The 16,576-nt window shown below is 39.1% G+C and overlaps 1 protein-coding gene across 3 annotated transcripts in view; it reads right to left on the bottom strand.

The window, feature by feature from the left end:
• Positions 1-16,576, bottom strand: part of ralgapa2.S (Ral GTPase activating protein, alpha subunit 2 (catalytic) S homeolog) — a 175,723-nt gene that overhangs the window by 13,069 nt on the left and 146,078 nt on the right. For all 3 annotated transcript variants that reach the window (XM_041564347.1, XM_041564348.1, XM_018265099.2), the window contains one exon: positions 15,124-15,245. In XM_041564347.1, the coding sequence (XP_041420281.1) occupies positions 15,124-15,245 (122 nt within the window). The remainder of the gene's footprint in view (positions 1-15,123; positions 15,246-16,576) is intronic.

Genomic DNA, 16,576 nt, shown 5'->3' with positions numbered 1-16,576 from the left:
AGAACATACAAATTCCCTGCAGATAGTTCTCTGGCTAGAATTGAACCTAGGACCCTGCAAAGCAACAGAGCCAACCACTGCACCATGATTTTCTTCTTACTGAACAGAGGAAAAGATAAAGGTACTGTACATGCTAGTTTTCACTTTACTATATAACAGAAAGTGTGCACCCTAGTTTTGTAGCAGCTGTTCAATGGAATGGGCATTATATACATTATACATGTAGAGAGTCTCAGCATAGAAACTGGTGGAAAACAGAGTGAATTGTAGTCATTTAGGATGACTCTCAGGCAGCACCTCTTCCCCTAGTTTTGCTTTTCTATGCACCTATAAATCTGGTTAAAGGAACAGACTGCAGCATTCGGGGAGTGAAGGCCCCTTATAGGGTAGTTTATTGCCAATAACACACCTCATCCATAGTATATAGACATTGGTCTGGATGGGTGGGCTGCCATACATGTCCAGGATACTGTTTATATCTCTACAGCTATGTTCAGTTTTATAATGCTCTAATGCACTGAAAGCAAAAACGAAAAGGCTGTGATTCCTTACCAAAACTTTATGGTATTTGTAACAATGCATCTTTTTTACAGGCTCATTGAATTAACATGCAATCACATTCCTGTGTTCTACTATAGACTGTGGTGTGAGTACAGTACAGACTGTGTCATGCCCCATTATTAGGACAAGTATGGGATTTTGTATTATGGGAAAAGCCATCTCCCATAGACTCCATTTTATGCAAATAATTGTAACTTTTGAAAAATGATTTCCTTTTTCTCTGTAATAATAAAACAGTAGCTTGTATTTTATGATAACTGTGCTGCCTGAATCCATGTTTTTGGCAAAACAATTCTACAGGGTTTACTATTTTTTTAGTAGACGTAAGGTATAGAAAAGTAAATTGCAGAAAGATCCTTTATCCAGGAAAATCCAGGTCCCAAACATTCCGGTTAATAGAGCTTATAACTGTACCAAGATATTTATCTGAGAACAATTCTTAAAATCTTAACCAAAACCACATATGATGTAGGATCTGAGGGTTTCCAAAATATCGAACGTTCTTAGGGTTAGTCCACACGAGGAGATTCGGGGAGATTTTGTCGCCTGGCAACTAATCGCCTGGTCTTCTGAGCGACAATCTCCCCGAACTGCCTCAGCGTGTTTTCCCATAGGCTACAATGAAAAGTCGCCTGCGCTAAAGCACACGTGGCGATGCGTTTTCAATAGTCGCCCAACATTGCCTCCGTGAGGCAATCTGAATTTGACTGCCTCAACTATTTCAAGCAAAGAAAAATGTATAGACTATAGCAGTGCTGCCCACATAATGAGTCTACTAGCCAGCAAACCACAGTATTGGGGACCGGATTATATAAAAATGTTGATATTTATGGAGCCCTAAGTATTGCACTAGAGAGTCAATCATCACCCAAACATGATTTCAACCATGTATATGTAGGCAATAATGGTGATCCCCACTGATTACAAAGTAGAATGATCTGATACACTATAACTTGGAATGTCCTAGTGTGAAATAATGCAGCAACTTAGCAAAGCCCAGTAGAAAAATGCACCAGCCCCCAATGAAGCACTAAAGAAATGTCCCCATACTTCAGCCTGCACTTTCCTTATGGCATGGCTGTATTCAGTTGTATGAACGATACTAATCTGGGGCAAGTTTATGAGGAGCTCACAGTTATTGCTCAGCAAGTCAACAGGACATTCATACTCATAGGAGAGTTTGTGTACCATAGAAAAGGAAAGCTGCAGCCAGATATTGCTTACATGTAAGATTTAGGGAGACCTCAAACAGAGAGCTTAGAAGATCAATAGAAGAAGAAGAAGAAAATGGAATGGCTGGGATGAACAAAAAGAAGTAGAAGGTAAGGTGGAGGGAACAGATGTAGGCACAGAAGGGGAGAAGACATCTAGAAGGGAGAGGACACAATGGGTCAGAAATGAACGGGGGGAGGAGACCGGCTGAAAAGAGTAACAATAAGGAGAAGGATAGCTGACACTGAACAAGGGCCCCACTGGGACAGGAGAGCAGAAGTCATTTTGCCGACGGCTGGATAGATGTTGGGGTGAAACGGTTCCCTAGTTATTATGCAGGCTGTTCCTTCCAACAGACACAGGAATAATGTGGATCTTATTTAAGTGGAACATTTCTTGCATCATAGTCTGTGGTTATCCCTCCATCCTCTCTGCCTGTAAACTTTCTCTTACTGATGTGGGGACACTGAAATTTTCTAAATATATATTCTATTGTGAGGAATAGTCTATTGATCCCATTCACTGGTGCCTACAGTTCAGCTCACGTCGCACGAACTTTGTGAATACGAATAGCAAGCGATTGCAAAAGACAAATAAACGGATAATCCAAACAGATAACAGAATGGAAAAATAGGTTTGTATTTTTTGTTTTGTCGGACAAGTATCAGCAGCTCATAATAAGATTTACCCAGAAAGCCAACTTTTCTTTTCACTTATGCCATTTTCCAGTGTAAAGGCTCGACAGCAGGATTACAAAAAACTTTGTAGCTATAAATGGTGGAAACAATAACTGATCATTAAGCAGAGATAAATGCAGGAACATGCTGGAAGTGAAAGAATGATATATAATTAATCTCCAGCATCCCTCTTTCCTCCTCCCTGCCCTCCGCTCCAGACGCCAGCCCACCCTCAAGCTATGACAGCTGTTAAGCAGCGCTGGTCTCTGCCCAAAGACAGCACAGAAGATACACAACTGCTGTTCTTTAAACGGTTAAGCCGGGGGGATAGCCATGCATACGGCAGCTCAATTACACTGCTATGGGGGCATTTCTACTTCCAGCATGCGACTCTGAATGGAAGGCCTCGTAAACAATAGAAATTGGAGTTGCAAGACAATGAATCAGTCGGGATCAGCAAGTGTGAATGGCCTTTTTCAAATTGGAAACTGGGGGGGAGGAGATGGATTCACGTCAAATAACAATAGTAGAGATTTTTACTGTCTCTATAATATTTGCCTGATTCTGCACTGGGAACAGTAGCATGACAACTTAAGATTTTAAATGAATGTAAAGGGTATATAAAACCTTCAATTACCTGAAACGAAAAAATGTTGTTGTAAACATTCATGCTAGTGTTTGCAACAATTTGGGTTTTAAAACCAAGAGCAACTAATCTCAGACCTTTGTTGATAATACAGTGTGTAAACAAACCAACATAAAAGAAGGGGCGCGTTCCCATCGTGTAAAAAAAAAAAAAAAAATTTATTGCACTTTAGCAGAAAATGGTTGTTCATCAATAAAGTCTGTTAAATCTGTTTCCCAATGCGTTTCGTTGTGTCCCGACTTTCTCAAGGGTGATGGAGTGCTGTATCAAGATGATGATACAGCGGGGGCAATGGACTAAGCCAATGTTATTAAAGTTTTTTCTGCATGGCTCTTTGACGCAGGTCACTTTTGCAATGCTGGCAGCACAGAGGGCTTTTTAATTGAAGGAAGCTTCTCTCTGCTACGGAACAGATATCTTAGATATTTGTCTTTGAAAAAAATACATTTTCCCATGACCCATTGACATAGCCCTGATATGAAAGATTGAGCTATTACACAGGCCAATAGTTAGGGAAGATTCTATAACTATAGTGGATGTGATGTTTGTGCACTTTTTTTTTTATCAAACTGAGAACGCTTCCCTTCTACACCTAGGACGGGTTTCAAAAGAATGTTATCAGTTATAACATGTTCTATCGATAAAAACATGTTGAGTTTTTAGGGAAAGGACCTTTAGCTGCTTCTTAATTGTACTGCCCTATGTATCCCTTGCATTGGGGCAATTAACTAATAAACCATATGTTTGTCAGCAGGATAGCAATATAAATGATAACAAACATGTCTATGAAGCCTTTGGGTGGTCTGGAGGGCTGTATGCAATCCTGGGGGCTGCGGGTTAAAGAGCCTCGCTGTAACCGCACAAAAAATGCTCACTAACATTGAAGAGATATTTGCTGAAAGGCAACAGTTTCCAGAGAATAAAGCTTTAACAGCAACTAGTGTCTTGTTTTAAAATCCCCAAATCTGTTCAGAAACTTCTCAAGCAGCTGCTACACAGTCACAGCCCACACTGCAGTCAAGGGTCTAGTGTATCCTTCAGATCCACGACTGTAGCTGGTACATGGGCATCCTCAGCCTATGACACCAGGAGCCTATTTATGGACTTTGCTTCTGAACAGTGAAATCTCCATTTTCCATCCCCTGATTTTATGTTTTCTCTCATTTAACACCCATTTTTCTTGTCCCCAGCAAACCATAAAATGGGGGTTCAACCTACGTTATATCCAGATGTGGGAGAAAGAACCTCAACAGACACAGAATGGGGAAAACTTTGGGATAACCTAAAGAGAAGTTTCAATAACACAATATTACTTGCATCAGGCTATAAATGTCTCTTCCGTTGGTATCTTACATCTAGTAGACTAGCACGCGTGTACCCAGACCTTAGTATTGGTTGCTTTATGTGCTACACCAGGAACTATGACCCACATATGGTTGGATTGCCCAAGCATCTAGATATTGGATACATGTATATAACCTGATATTTGCAGTATTAAATGTGAACCTGCAAAAAAAAATCCATACGAAGCACTAAAGGGAGCAACACCACAAAACACAACAAGGGCATAAAAAAGTTAATCAACCACATGTTCTTAGCTGCTAGACAAGTTTTAGAGAGATCTTGGAAGTCCATATCCATAAATTATAATCTACTTAATCCTAAAATTGACTGGATATTTGTAAATGAACAATTGACCAACATATCTCTGGATAAATCCCCCTCATTCCTGAAAGTTTGGCAACCTTGGATAGACTATAGATATAAAGGGACCCTCCCTTCTCATTTGTTATAGCTGTAACTAATGGCAAATAGAATAGGGATCTTTACAAATTGATAATTTATAGAGGTTAAAAATTGTGAGTCGGCCCACTTTCTAACTCTTTCTCCTTTTTTAGTTTGTTTTTCCTTCTTTTTCATTTTATGTTTCTTTTTCTATTCTATGTTATCATTACATATGTTTCATTGTTGGAACTGGTTTTCCGAATTATGTATCATAGACAGCACAATTCACGCGTTTCTTTTCTATAAAACGCCTTTATTGAGACATGGGCTCTGACCCAGACAATCGGCAACCTTTTAGACCGCCATTGGTGTCATGCACTCATACATATGTAAACTGAAATATTGTCAGAATCACTGTATATATCATACAACACTGTAAACTGCTATTGGGAAACAAATTTTTTTTTTGATGAAAACAAATGGGGCTTAACTGTAGTCCCCTTTTGTGAAGAGCTCCATACATATAACCTCTTTCATTGGATTAGTTACTGCAACTTAAATGCCCTGACATACGACTTCCAAGGATGTATGTATTTCCTCAGTTATTCAAGAGAAGTTCATATTTATATAGAGACATTTTATCAGTAATTCAAGGGGAAGTTCAATTAGTATATCACAGATGAACCTATTCTAGGTAATGTCTCAGTTGGTCTCCATTGTTTGATTATTTATGGTTTTTTAATTAGAAGCCTTCCTATTTTTTTTTTTTGGCCTTCTACTAAAAACGCTACGTGGTTGTTGGGGGTCACTGACCTCAACAACTAAAAAACAATTCACTTTAGTTTTATTGTTATTCTTGTTTTTATTGCTGATCTTCCTATTCAGCCCTCTAGTATTGATCTTCTATTCTGACTTCCAACCTCATGCCGTGTTGTTATGGTAATTACATTAAGCCCACCAACCAGAGAGCAGTTAAAATTTCAAACCTGACAGCTGCACAAAAAAGTAAACAATAATAATAAAAAAAAACAACTTTTGGAAATTGTCTTAGAATACCACTGCTTTTATAACATTTATCTTGAGTTTTATGAAGAACTGCCCCTTTAACTGTTAAATAAAAACAGTGCAATTTTAAAGCACTTGAAAAGTGAGGTTCACCAATTCTGAATCAAACACATCATTTTATTTTATGGCTTGACGCTATCTGTTTTAGGGTAGGACTTCACAGACGATTTCTGCGCAATCCGACGCACTGTGCAAAAACTTAGGAGTCACGTCGGATGCAACAGAAATAAGGTACGTAATGGAAATGTCGGATGAAGTTGCAGCCTTGATCTGACGCGACACAGCGTCTGCATCCGACAGTCGTGAAGCGCCGGATCAACGCTGCAACTTCATCCGACAATGCATTCACTTACCTTATTTCCGTTGCATCCGATTTGACGCCTGCGTTTTTGCACAGCACGTCGGATCGCTCCAAAATCGTCCATGTAGTCCTACACTTAAAGGCATATCATCAATGCACTGCTGGACTATACTGCCCCATTCATAAACTGCATTTAAGTTTACAGTACTGCACTCGGAGCTCTTGCTGGCAGCCAACCTGTCCTTCATCTGGTTAGAAAGCAAGTCAAGTTTCATTGTAAACTACATTTGCCATAATTCACAGCTGTGTAGCTTTGACATAGTATTACACATTTAAAGGAATTGTTCAGTATAAAAACTGGGTAAATAGATAGGCTATGCAAAATAAAAATGTTTCTAATATAGTTTGGCAAAAATGTAATGTATAAAGGCTGGAGTGACTGGATGTCTAACATAACAGAACACTACTTCCTGCTTTTCAGCTCTCTTGGTTTCCACTGATTGGTTACCCAGGCAGTAACCAATCAGTGACTTGAGGGGGGGACCACATGGGCCATAACTAGTGATGGGTGAATAAATTCGCCAGGCTTGAATTTGCGGCAAATTTCCACTTTTCGCCGCTGGCGAATAAGTTTGCGAAACTGCAGAGAAAATTTGCCCACTAAAAATCCACCGCGTCAAAATTTATTTATTATTTGGACGACTATCTGAGCTGAATGCTGAGGATCTGTTGCAAACTCACTGAACTGGTATATCCTATGTAGTCCCCCTTCAAGTTGCTGACTAACTCAGAGTTAGAGAGCTGAAAAGCAGGAAGTAGTCGACTGGCTATTATGTTAGACATCCAGTCACTCCAGCCTTTATACATTACATTTTTGCCTAACTAACTATATTAGAAACATTTTTTTTGTTTTGCACAGCCTATCTATTTATCCAGCTTTTATTTTTACACTGAACTGTTCCTTTAACAGTTGAATTCTGCTTCGTATTCTGTTGTTGTCCTATCGGCCTATGTGCCTCATCACTGGCTAACATTTTCCTGCAAGATAATAAATAAAATGTTAATGCCAACTGCCAGACGTTATGAATTGCTGCTTTTCATGACTAATTTACGAAGATCTTTCGCTACTTTATTAATGGCCAATGAATTAGAATCCTTTGCAGACGGGTGACACAAATCTTGCATCCATTTCAAGGCCATAAAATCAGATTACGCTCACTGGTACAAGCTGATCCCTAGTTCAGTATGTAGTAAGCAGAAAAAAAGACGAGGCAATTAACCCCTTTTAATGCTGTTGCTGCGCCACTGAAGGTGCGAAGGCAGGTTAATTATGTTTGGGGTTTTATAAATCGGTGACAATAATAATTCCCCCTCCCTATATTGTGCCCTCAAGTAACAGGTAGAGTGTGTTTACATGCATTTGTATAAAGCCCATCATTACGCTTCATTTTGCAAATCATTAGCATGCAGAATGACCTCATAGCGAACAGATGCACATAGATACAGGAGTGATTAGATCAGTCCTCGCAGCAGCCAACAGTGTCCTACCATTCATTAACCCTTTCATCGTCTAGTTCTCATCTCTGGCTTCACAAACATTATACAGATGAATATGACTGTGAAAAACAGTACACGCACCAAGCAAGATGAATTATACAGCCCCATAGCATCTGCTCCTAAATCCCACCTGGTGCATGCACATGCACATTTATTAAAGGAGAACTAAACCCCCAAACAATGTAGGTCTCTATAAAAACATATTGCATAAAATAGCTCATATGTAAAACTCTGCTTCATTTAAATAACCCATTTTCATAATAATATACTTTTTTAGTAGTATGTACCATTGGGTAATCCTAAATAGAAAATTGCCATTTTAAAAAATAAAGGCCGCCCCCTGGGATCATAGGATCCACGGTGCACACAAACACATGTTAGGTCACATGAGCCAATTAACAGACAGAGTTCTGTCTTTTGCTTCCACACTTCTTCCTGTTACAGTTAGAGTTGTAGTATTTCTGGTCAGGTGATCTCGGAGGCAGCGCAGAGACCATCAAAGAACGGTGGTTCAAGGCAAGAGATGTAAAAGGGCAATATTTACATATATATCTATATATATCTATATATATATATATATATATATATATTAGTTTGGTAAGATTATTTAATGTCACTTAATATGATGTAAACTATCTGTTGCTTAAAGGAGAAGGAAACCTACCGAAGCAGTTTAATGCCAATAGATTCACTACAAGTGCAAGCTAGAATTCTTATAATTATCCTATAGTATTCTTTACCATACCTGAGAAAACAGCTCTAGAAGCTCTCTCTATTTGCTTAGCATAGCAGCTGCCATATTAGCTTGGTGTGACATCACTTCATGCCTGAGTCTCCCAGCTCACTCATAATTCTGGGCTCAGATTACAGCAGGGATGGAAGAAGGGAGGGGGAAAAGGGAAAGAGGAGCAAACTGAGCATGCTCAAGTCCTAGCCCTGGAGGTTTATGCTGAAAACAGGAAGTCTGATATAGAAGCCCATGTATACACAATAGAAGGAAATAAATGTAGTGTTTCTTTTGACAGAGGACTCAGAGCAATATTACTTTGAGGGTTTACTGGTGTATTTATATAGACCTTTCTGATAAAGCTTACTTAATTTCAACCTTTCCTTCTTTAAATATTCATTTTGGGGGTACAGTTTTCCTTTAAGTTTACCTGGGCGCTTGTTAGACATGTGTACTTGCATTTGTATCCTTCGCTTACATTTTTTAAATGTAATTTGTATCCTTGTAAGCGAAGGATACAAATGCAAAAAAAAAAACCCCCAAAAACTCGTCTCATCCCACCACATTGCCTAATTTCTTTTTAACCAAACTCCGAGGCTACACCTGCACACTTTCCTTCCATCGTATATGGCAGACGGGAAGAGTAAAACAACGAGAGAGGCGCTAATGAAAAGCCTTCAGTTGGGAGCATTTCCTAATGTTGCTTGGTATTCTGGTTCAACAAAGATAGAGGCCATCCCTATGTTTCTTGACGCCTCTCCAGGAAGCAGGGCACGATTATTTAAATAGCATTGGTTTCCTTTACTTCTGCCAGCTTGCTTATCTCCAAAGCCTTCTGCCTGCTGCTCCTGGCGACCAATACAAGTGTATACACACTGCTCTTATCTCCAAATAAAGCTCAGAGAGAGCACACGGACTGAAGCCAGCAATGTTGGACAGCGACGCATGGCTGATTTCTCTGTGTCATTTATTTAACTGGATTTCTTTTCTTCACTATGGCAGTTCCGATCAGAGATATTTGTCAACTGTTCCAAGTAAAAGATTACATTTAAAAAATGTCCAGAAACCCATTAATTGTACTGTAGGATAAATGCTTTTTTTCCTGTTGCTGAATTCCATGTAAACCTACAAATGGCTCAGTAAACGCAGTATCCAAGTGATATGGACGAGTGTTCTGGGAAAGCTGGCCTGCTGCATACAGAGGTACATAAGTGAGATGGATGGTGGGAATTGAGGTCCAAATGTTGGCTGGTTCGGATGCCCAAGGACCCTTACAGTGGTTTTAGTGTGCTCCCCTGGATTCAGGATAAATGCATTCAACCAGAAGGGAGCGCAGGCCCAGACGCAGCTGGGCAGCAAAGATGCATGTAAGCACTGATTGCAGGTGGAACGCTTTAAAATAACTCATTACATCTGGGCCTGTGCTCCCCTGCGGTTGAACACATTTAACCTGAACGCAGGGGAGCACAGGCAAAACCACCTGTGAGTAAGGGGGGACAACATTATCCGATTCAACTTTAAACCTTGTCGATTTATTGTTAACCCCTGTCGGTTATAAAATGACAGTACAGTGATACAATGCCAGATGGATCTATATATAAATACATGATGGCAGATTATTGAGGTTTGCAGCGAATGTACAACCTCTTAAAGGACAAGGAAAGGTAAGAAATAAATAAAGCTATATGATAAGTAGACTTAGTAGTTACAGACCTAAATTAATCTGGTGTCTAGCAGTTGGAAACACACTGTTCTGTGAATGCGAGTGCAAGACTCTGTTTTTATCTCTAGCTTACTCCAGGGTGCCCGAGACAGCCGTGAGTCGCAATGGACAAATTTCCTTCTATTGCGCATGATTCAGGAGCTCTGCTGTCCCCTCCTATGATGACGCGCTTGCAAGTTGAAGGTAACTGAGCGCGATATCATCTACGACGGGGGAGTGAGAAAGGGGAGTGGATTTTTCGCACCTGTGCAATAAGAAAATGAGGAAAAGGAAGCCTCTATTCCAGGCATGTCCAAAGTGCGGCCGGGGGCCAAATGCGGCCCGTCTTCAAATTTACACTGGCCCTCAGCCTCCACCATGAAATTAATAATAATATGGCCCAGCACAGTGCAATCAGGAATCGCCTAGCCGTAATATTTGGGCACATTAGTGAAATGATCTGCCTCTTGGTCTATACTAGGGATGCACCGAATCCAGGATTCGGTTCGGGATTCGGCCCCTTCCCACCCAATATGCATATGCAAATCAGGGTTCGGATTCGGTTCGGTATTCTGGCAAATCTTTCGTGAAGGATTTGGGGGTTCAGTCGAATCCAAAATAGTGGATTCGGTGCATCCCTAGTCTATACTTATGCCTGTGTGCTGAAGAAGTTAGCAATAGACAGGTGCTGGCACATAGTGATGAGTCGCTTCACATACTTCTTTAGGGCTGAAGGTGTCAATAGACGTACTGACGTGCCAGTACAGTAAACTACATGCCAGTGTCTATTGCTAACATTACCCATCTGTATAAGAACTCTAGAGGGAGGTATTTCATACATTTTGGCTTTCCTTCTCCTTTAAAGGGGTGGTTCACCTTTGAGTTAAAGGAAAACTATACCCCCCAAACAATGTAGGTCTCTATTAAAAGATACTGAGTAAAACAGCTCATGTGTAAAACCCTGCTTCATGTAAATGAACCATTATCATAATAATATACTTTTTTAGTAGTATGTGCCATTGGGTAATCATAAATAGAAAATTGCCATTTTAAAAAATAAGGGCCGCCCCCTGGGATCGTAAGATTCACTGTGCACACATACAAACCACATGTAAGGTCACATGAGCCAATTAACAGACAGAGTTCTGCCTTTTGCTTCCTCACTTCTTCCTGTTACAGTTAGTGTTGTAGTATTTCTGGTCAGGTGATCTCTGAGGCAGCACAGATAGAGTCACGAAATGGTGGTTCAAGGCAAGAGATGTAAAAGGGCAATATTTATGTAAATATATATTCCAGTTTGGTAAGATTCTTTAATATGTCATTCAATTTGATATAAACTATCTGTTGCTTAAGTATTCATTTTGGGGGTATAGTTTTCCTTTAACTGGTTAACTTTAAGTATGTTATAGAATAGTATGTTATAGAATGACTAATTTTCAGCAATTTTTCATTTGGTCTTCATTATTTGTTTATTTTTTATAGTTTTTTTTTCAATTATTTGCATTTTTCTTTTGACTCTTTTCAGCTTTCAGATGGGGATTACTAACCTGATCTAAAAACCAAATGCTCTGTAAGGCTAAACATTTATTGTTATTGCTAATTTTATTACTTTCTATTCAGACCATCTACTATTCATATTCCAGTCTCTTATTCATATCAATGCATGGTTGCTAGGGTCATTTGGACGCTAGCAACCAGACTGTTTGCAAGCTGGAAGAACTGCTGAATAAAAAGCTAAATAACTCAAAATTCACAAATAATAAAAAATGAAAACCAATTGCAAAATGTTTTAGAATATCACTATCTAAATCATATTAAGGGTAGGTGTATCAAAAACCACAGAAAAACTCATTCACTTTAAATTCATTCCTATTTGATTTTTAAAAGCATATGTATCAAAAAATGAACTCCATTGATAAAATCCCACAGGAATGAATAGAAAGTCAGGGAGTTTTTCGGTGTTTTTTTCTGATGTTCTACCTTTGACAGCAATCGTACGAAAGTTTTGTCCGACCAAAGCTGGTGACAGTCTCCCACTGAAAATCGTACGATCTGCAATACATGCAGAGATATTATCGGCAGCCGACAAATCTTTTAACCTGTCCGATCGACCAAAAATGTGTAGACTCTCTACAAAGGTCCGAAAATTGTACGAATCCTTGATTTGTATGATCAGATCTTTGCATCTCTGGCCAGCTTAACAGTTAACTCAAAGGTAAACAACCCCTTTAAAAATAGAACCACGTCTAGTGAAGGTAAAAGGGGTGCAAAAGTGCAAGATTTACCCCAGTAATTGTCCTTAGGTGACAGTAGGAGCATCCAGGGGTGCCAGTAAGGTATCAGTACAAAATACAAGATTTGATGCAGACTAAACCCAGTGCTGGACAAACAGACATTGTTTTATAAGGCCTTCTGGAAATAATGTATGAACCATGTGCAGCAATAAACAATACCATACAGTACCAGTCTAGCGTGCAGAAATGTCATTATTGGGTTAATGGAGAGCTGATGTCATTGCTTAGAGCCACAACCCATGTTCATGGTATTTTGATTTAAATGAGAAGGAAAGGCTAAAATTAAGGAAGCTTTATCAGAAAGGTCTATATAAATACACCAGTAAATCCTCAAAAGTCAAAAGAGCTTGGAGTCAAAAGAAACACATTGTTTCTTTCCTTCTGTTGTGTACACATGGGCTTCTGTATCAGACTTCCTGTTTTCAGCATAAACCTCCAGGGCTAGGGCTTGAGCATGCTCAGTTTGATCCTCTCTCCCCTTCCCCCCCTGCTGTAATCTGAGCCCATAGCTATGAGTAAGCAGGGAGAGACTCAGGCAGGAAATGATGTCACACCAAGCTAATATGGCAGCTACTATCCTAAACAAAGAGAGAGATTCTAGAGCTGTTTACTCAGGTATAGTAAAGCATTTTGCAGAATAAATATATTGTTATAGCTTGCACTGTGGTGACTAATCTATTGACAATAAACTGCTTCAGTAGCTTTCCTTCTCCTTTAAACATCATGCAAAATGCATATGGACAAATGCTTTAAATGATTTAGGGCCCTTAAACACAGGAGGTTTGTGTGTTGCATGTGCATTTGAGATGCAAGTTCAGGAGCACTCTCTAGCACACGCTAGTTGATCTTGTTTTATTCCGTCTGCTTGTACTTTTGCACATTCATCTTTCATTGCAATATGCTTTAAATGCATTGCTTTGTTTATGCATGAAATGCAATATTCTTTTTTTAATTTATCAAAATGAACTTTCGAATAACATGCACTATTTTTGTCATTATCATTCATGCAATATATAGTGAATAATTGTAAAATATAAGGATATTAAAGTGCTTTTATACAGGTCATGGAACTTTTTCTCTTTCCGTTAACATTTTACAAAAGAAAACTCTGGTTATGTTTAGTGGATGATTTTTTAATGATTTTGTCCCTATTTTGTGATTATGGCTCACTGGCTTCCCTGGCTGTTGGTCCGGGTGGAGCCCCAGGGCCTTAATGTCTCATTCAGAATGCAGACTATTACTTTATTTTCTGCCTCATCCTATTTATATACACCAGCTTAAGGGCAGTACCATCTGGAGGAAGCTGTGTGGGCCCACCTTTTATCATTTAAGTTAAAATCGATCAATAAATGTCTAAAGTGCACACATGGATGCACAATTGAGCATGCTGCTATTCAGAAAGGTACTTAAGTCGCTATGGAATTTATGCCCTATGCATTGGCCCCACCCAGTGATTTTTAGCTCTCACTATTCCTTTTAAGTCGTTTCCCACCACTGCCTGTTCTGGCTACTAACTAGTAACATGTATCTGTAGTCAGCTCATTGAAAGCCAATTCCCACAATGAATTGCATGTTCTTTCGGCAATAAAAGAAGTGGGAAGTGTTGACTGAAGGAGACCTGATTAGGTAGTCAGGGAAGCAGCAAAGAGATAAACAATTATATTTATAATCAATATCAAAATCATTGGTATTTTTAATGATGTTTTCATCAACAACAAACAAACAAAATAAACAATAAAAATTCTGTATTTTAGGTTACCACTAAAACCAATCAGGCTGACTATACAAGTCAGCATTTTATATTATCCTAAGGATTCATTAGACAAGCATTTTTGCTTCATTCATTCTTGACCCTAGTGTCCCAGCAGCATAATCCCCTATTTAGCACCATCAGTAACATTCTGTGCTGAGCTTCTCTGCCTCCCTGGTCTCCAAGTGTACACCCCTCATTGACCACACAATGATTTGTAGAAAATTCTATTCCCAGCAAAGAAATCCACACTCCTGAATGAGCTGGAGAGCACGGCAGTGAGAGAGTTGATTAACATTAATTAATCTTAATGCAGTAATCAAAATCTGCTCTATAAGGATATGGGCCGCACATTACCTTATTATTTATTTATTTTTTTATCAATTCTGTTTTATTGAAATGTATGAAGGAGAGATACATGTACAATGGTATTAAGGTATGTTTCTTGAGTTTACATTCAACAAACAGGTTCATATTATTTTAGGGAAATATAGATACCTGTCTACCATTCTAGAATTCCCATTAGGTTTAAAAAAAGTCCTCTATTGTTATATTACATAACCGTTCTAGAATAACTGGCCCACAATGCTCTCTCCCTGAAGAATATATAGAGAGCAATGTGTGCCTTACTTGTCCATGTGGGGTGACCACAGTTGTCTTCTAGTTCTTCGGGACAAAATTTGTAATAAAAGGGTCATTTCATGAAATATCAGTGCCCCAAAATGGACTCACCTACAAATTCCAGGAACAAGACCATGCAAAAAATGCACGTCTATTTTCTTTTATGTTGGCTGAAACCCATGGTGATGGAACCTACAACTTCTTACTGGTTATATTAGTTTGTTGAGGTAGAAAAGAATGAAAATTTTCATTATCTTCATTTTGTAGGGGAAAAAAATCACTTACCCAATCCTCCTGGAGAGTATGTGGGTGACGGAGAAAACACCTGAGCTGCAAAATCCTCAAACGTCATCACTTCTCTGAAATTATGGATTATTGCTTCGAGGTACAGAGCCCTTTCTTCATAACTGTGATGGTGGCGTTAAGTAGAAACCATAAGGTACATGCAGTGGTACAAAGACTTTGTTAAAAAGTTGAATATATATATATATATATATATATATATATATATATATATATATATATATATATATATATATATATATATATATATATATATATGAACATACAAGTCAAACACATCAAATGTAGTACAACAGAACACAAAAGCTACTGTACATCTGTTGCAATGCCAGCCTGCCTTATTCCTAATGTTAGTTTATCTCCACAAAGAGAAGATGGTCCCAGACCGCTTATCAATAAAATATGAATAATTTAATTTACTAATACAGCATGGGACTTCATTGGACCTGAATTAATTACTCCCATGACTCCAAAGGACATAAATCTTTGCAAATGATCACCAATCTCACCTTCAAGCTTATGACAAGCCCAAGCAGTATGCACTACTGGTATTTTTGCACAGGCATTGTGAATTTATAGCTCCTAAACGAATGCAACTACAACATAGCAGTAACCGGGCATTGGCACCAAGGTGAATCTTTTCTTGCCACATAGTCATGTATTAGATGTTTTGCAAGACAGATATAGCCGGGTACAAAGTCCTGGTGGATACTAAAGTTGTAGTCAATAGCACAAAGAACTTCTTACCAAAAGTTGAAAGGCTAAAATGGGGAAGATTGAAACTGTGGAAAAAGAAATAATCCCTTTTATAATGCAATTTTCTCCTAAATCATAAAATGAAGAGATGTATGTCTGTGTACAGATATGTTTACATTTATTTGAATTTATACTACTGCAGTGCTGTCCAACCGTGGTACCGTGGGCCGGAATTTTTCTGGCCTACATGGTGGAGGGCCGATAATGGAAACCACACCAGTTACCCCAAGACCATGTCCACATTAATTGTGGTAACACATCAAAAAAAACCAAATGGTTGGTGCTCACTGCAGTGATATCACTTATCATTCATATGTGAAAAAAGTTGTCATATTAAGACATACCCATAAATCCACATGCCTCCTCTTTCACAGGGGATAACACAGCATCCCCTCCCCCAGCACATGATTAACACCTTAGGGGCCCCAAACAATCATTTTCAAATGCTAACAAATGCCCAAAATACCAGGCTTATACAGGCAGAGCAGGGCACACACAGGCAGACTCTGGCACACACAGGGAGCATAGGGAAGCAAGAGTATGGCACACCTAAGGAAAATAGGGCAGGCATAGGATGGCACCCCCAGGTAGCATATGGCGGGCAGAGTATGGCACACACAGGGAGCATAGGACAGGCAGAGTATGGTACACCCAAAGAGCATAGGGCAGACAGATTATG

Source organism: Xenopus laevis, chromosome 5S (genome assembly GCF_017654675.1).
Source record: "Xenopus laevis strain J_2021 chromosome 5S, Xenopus_laevis_v10.1, whole genome shotgun sequence".
NCBI lineage: Eukaryota > Metazoa > Chordata > Amphibia > Anura > Pipidae > Xenopus > Xenopus laevis.
The sequence above is the reverse complement of the archived record's forward strand: the minus strand, read 5'-3'. Positions and strand labels throughout refer to the sequence as shown.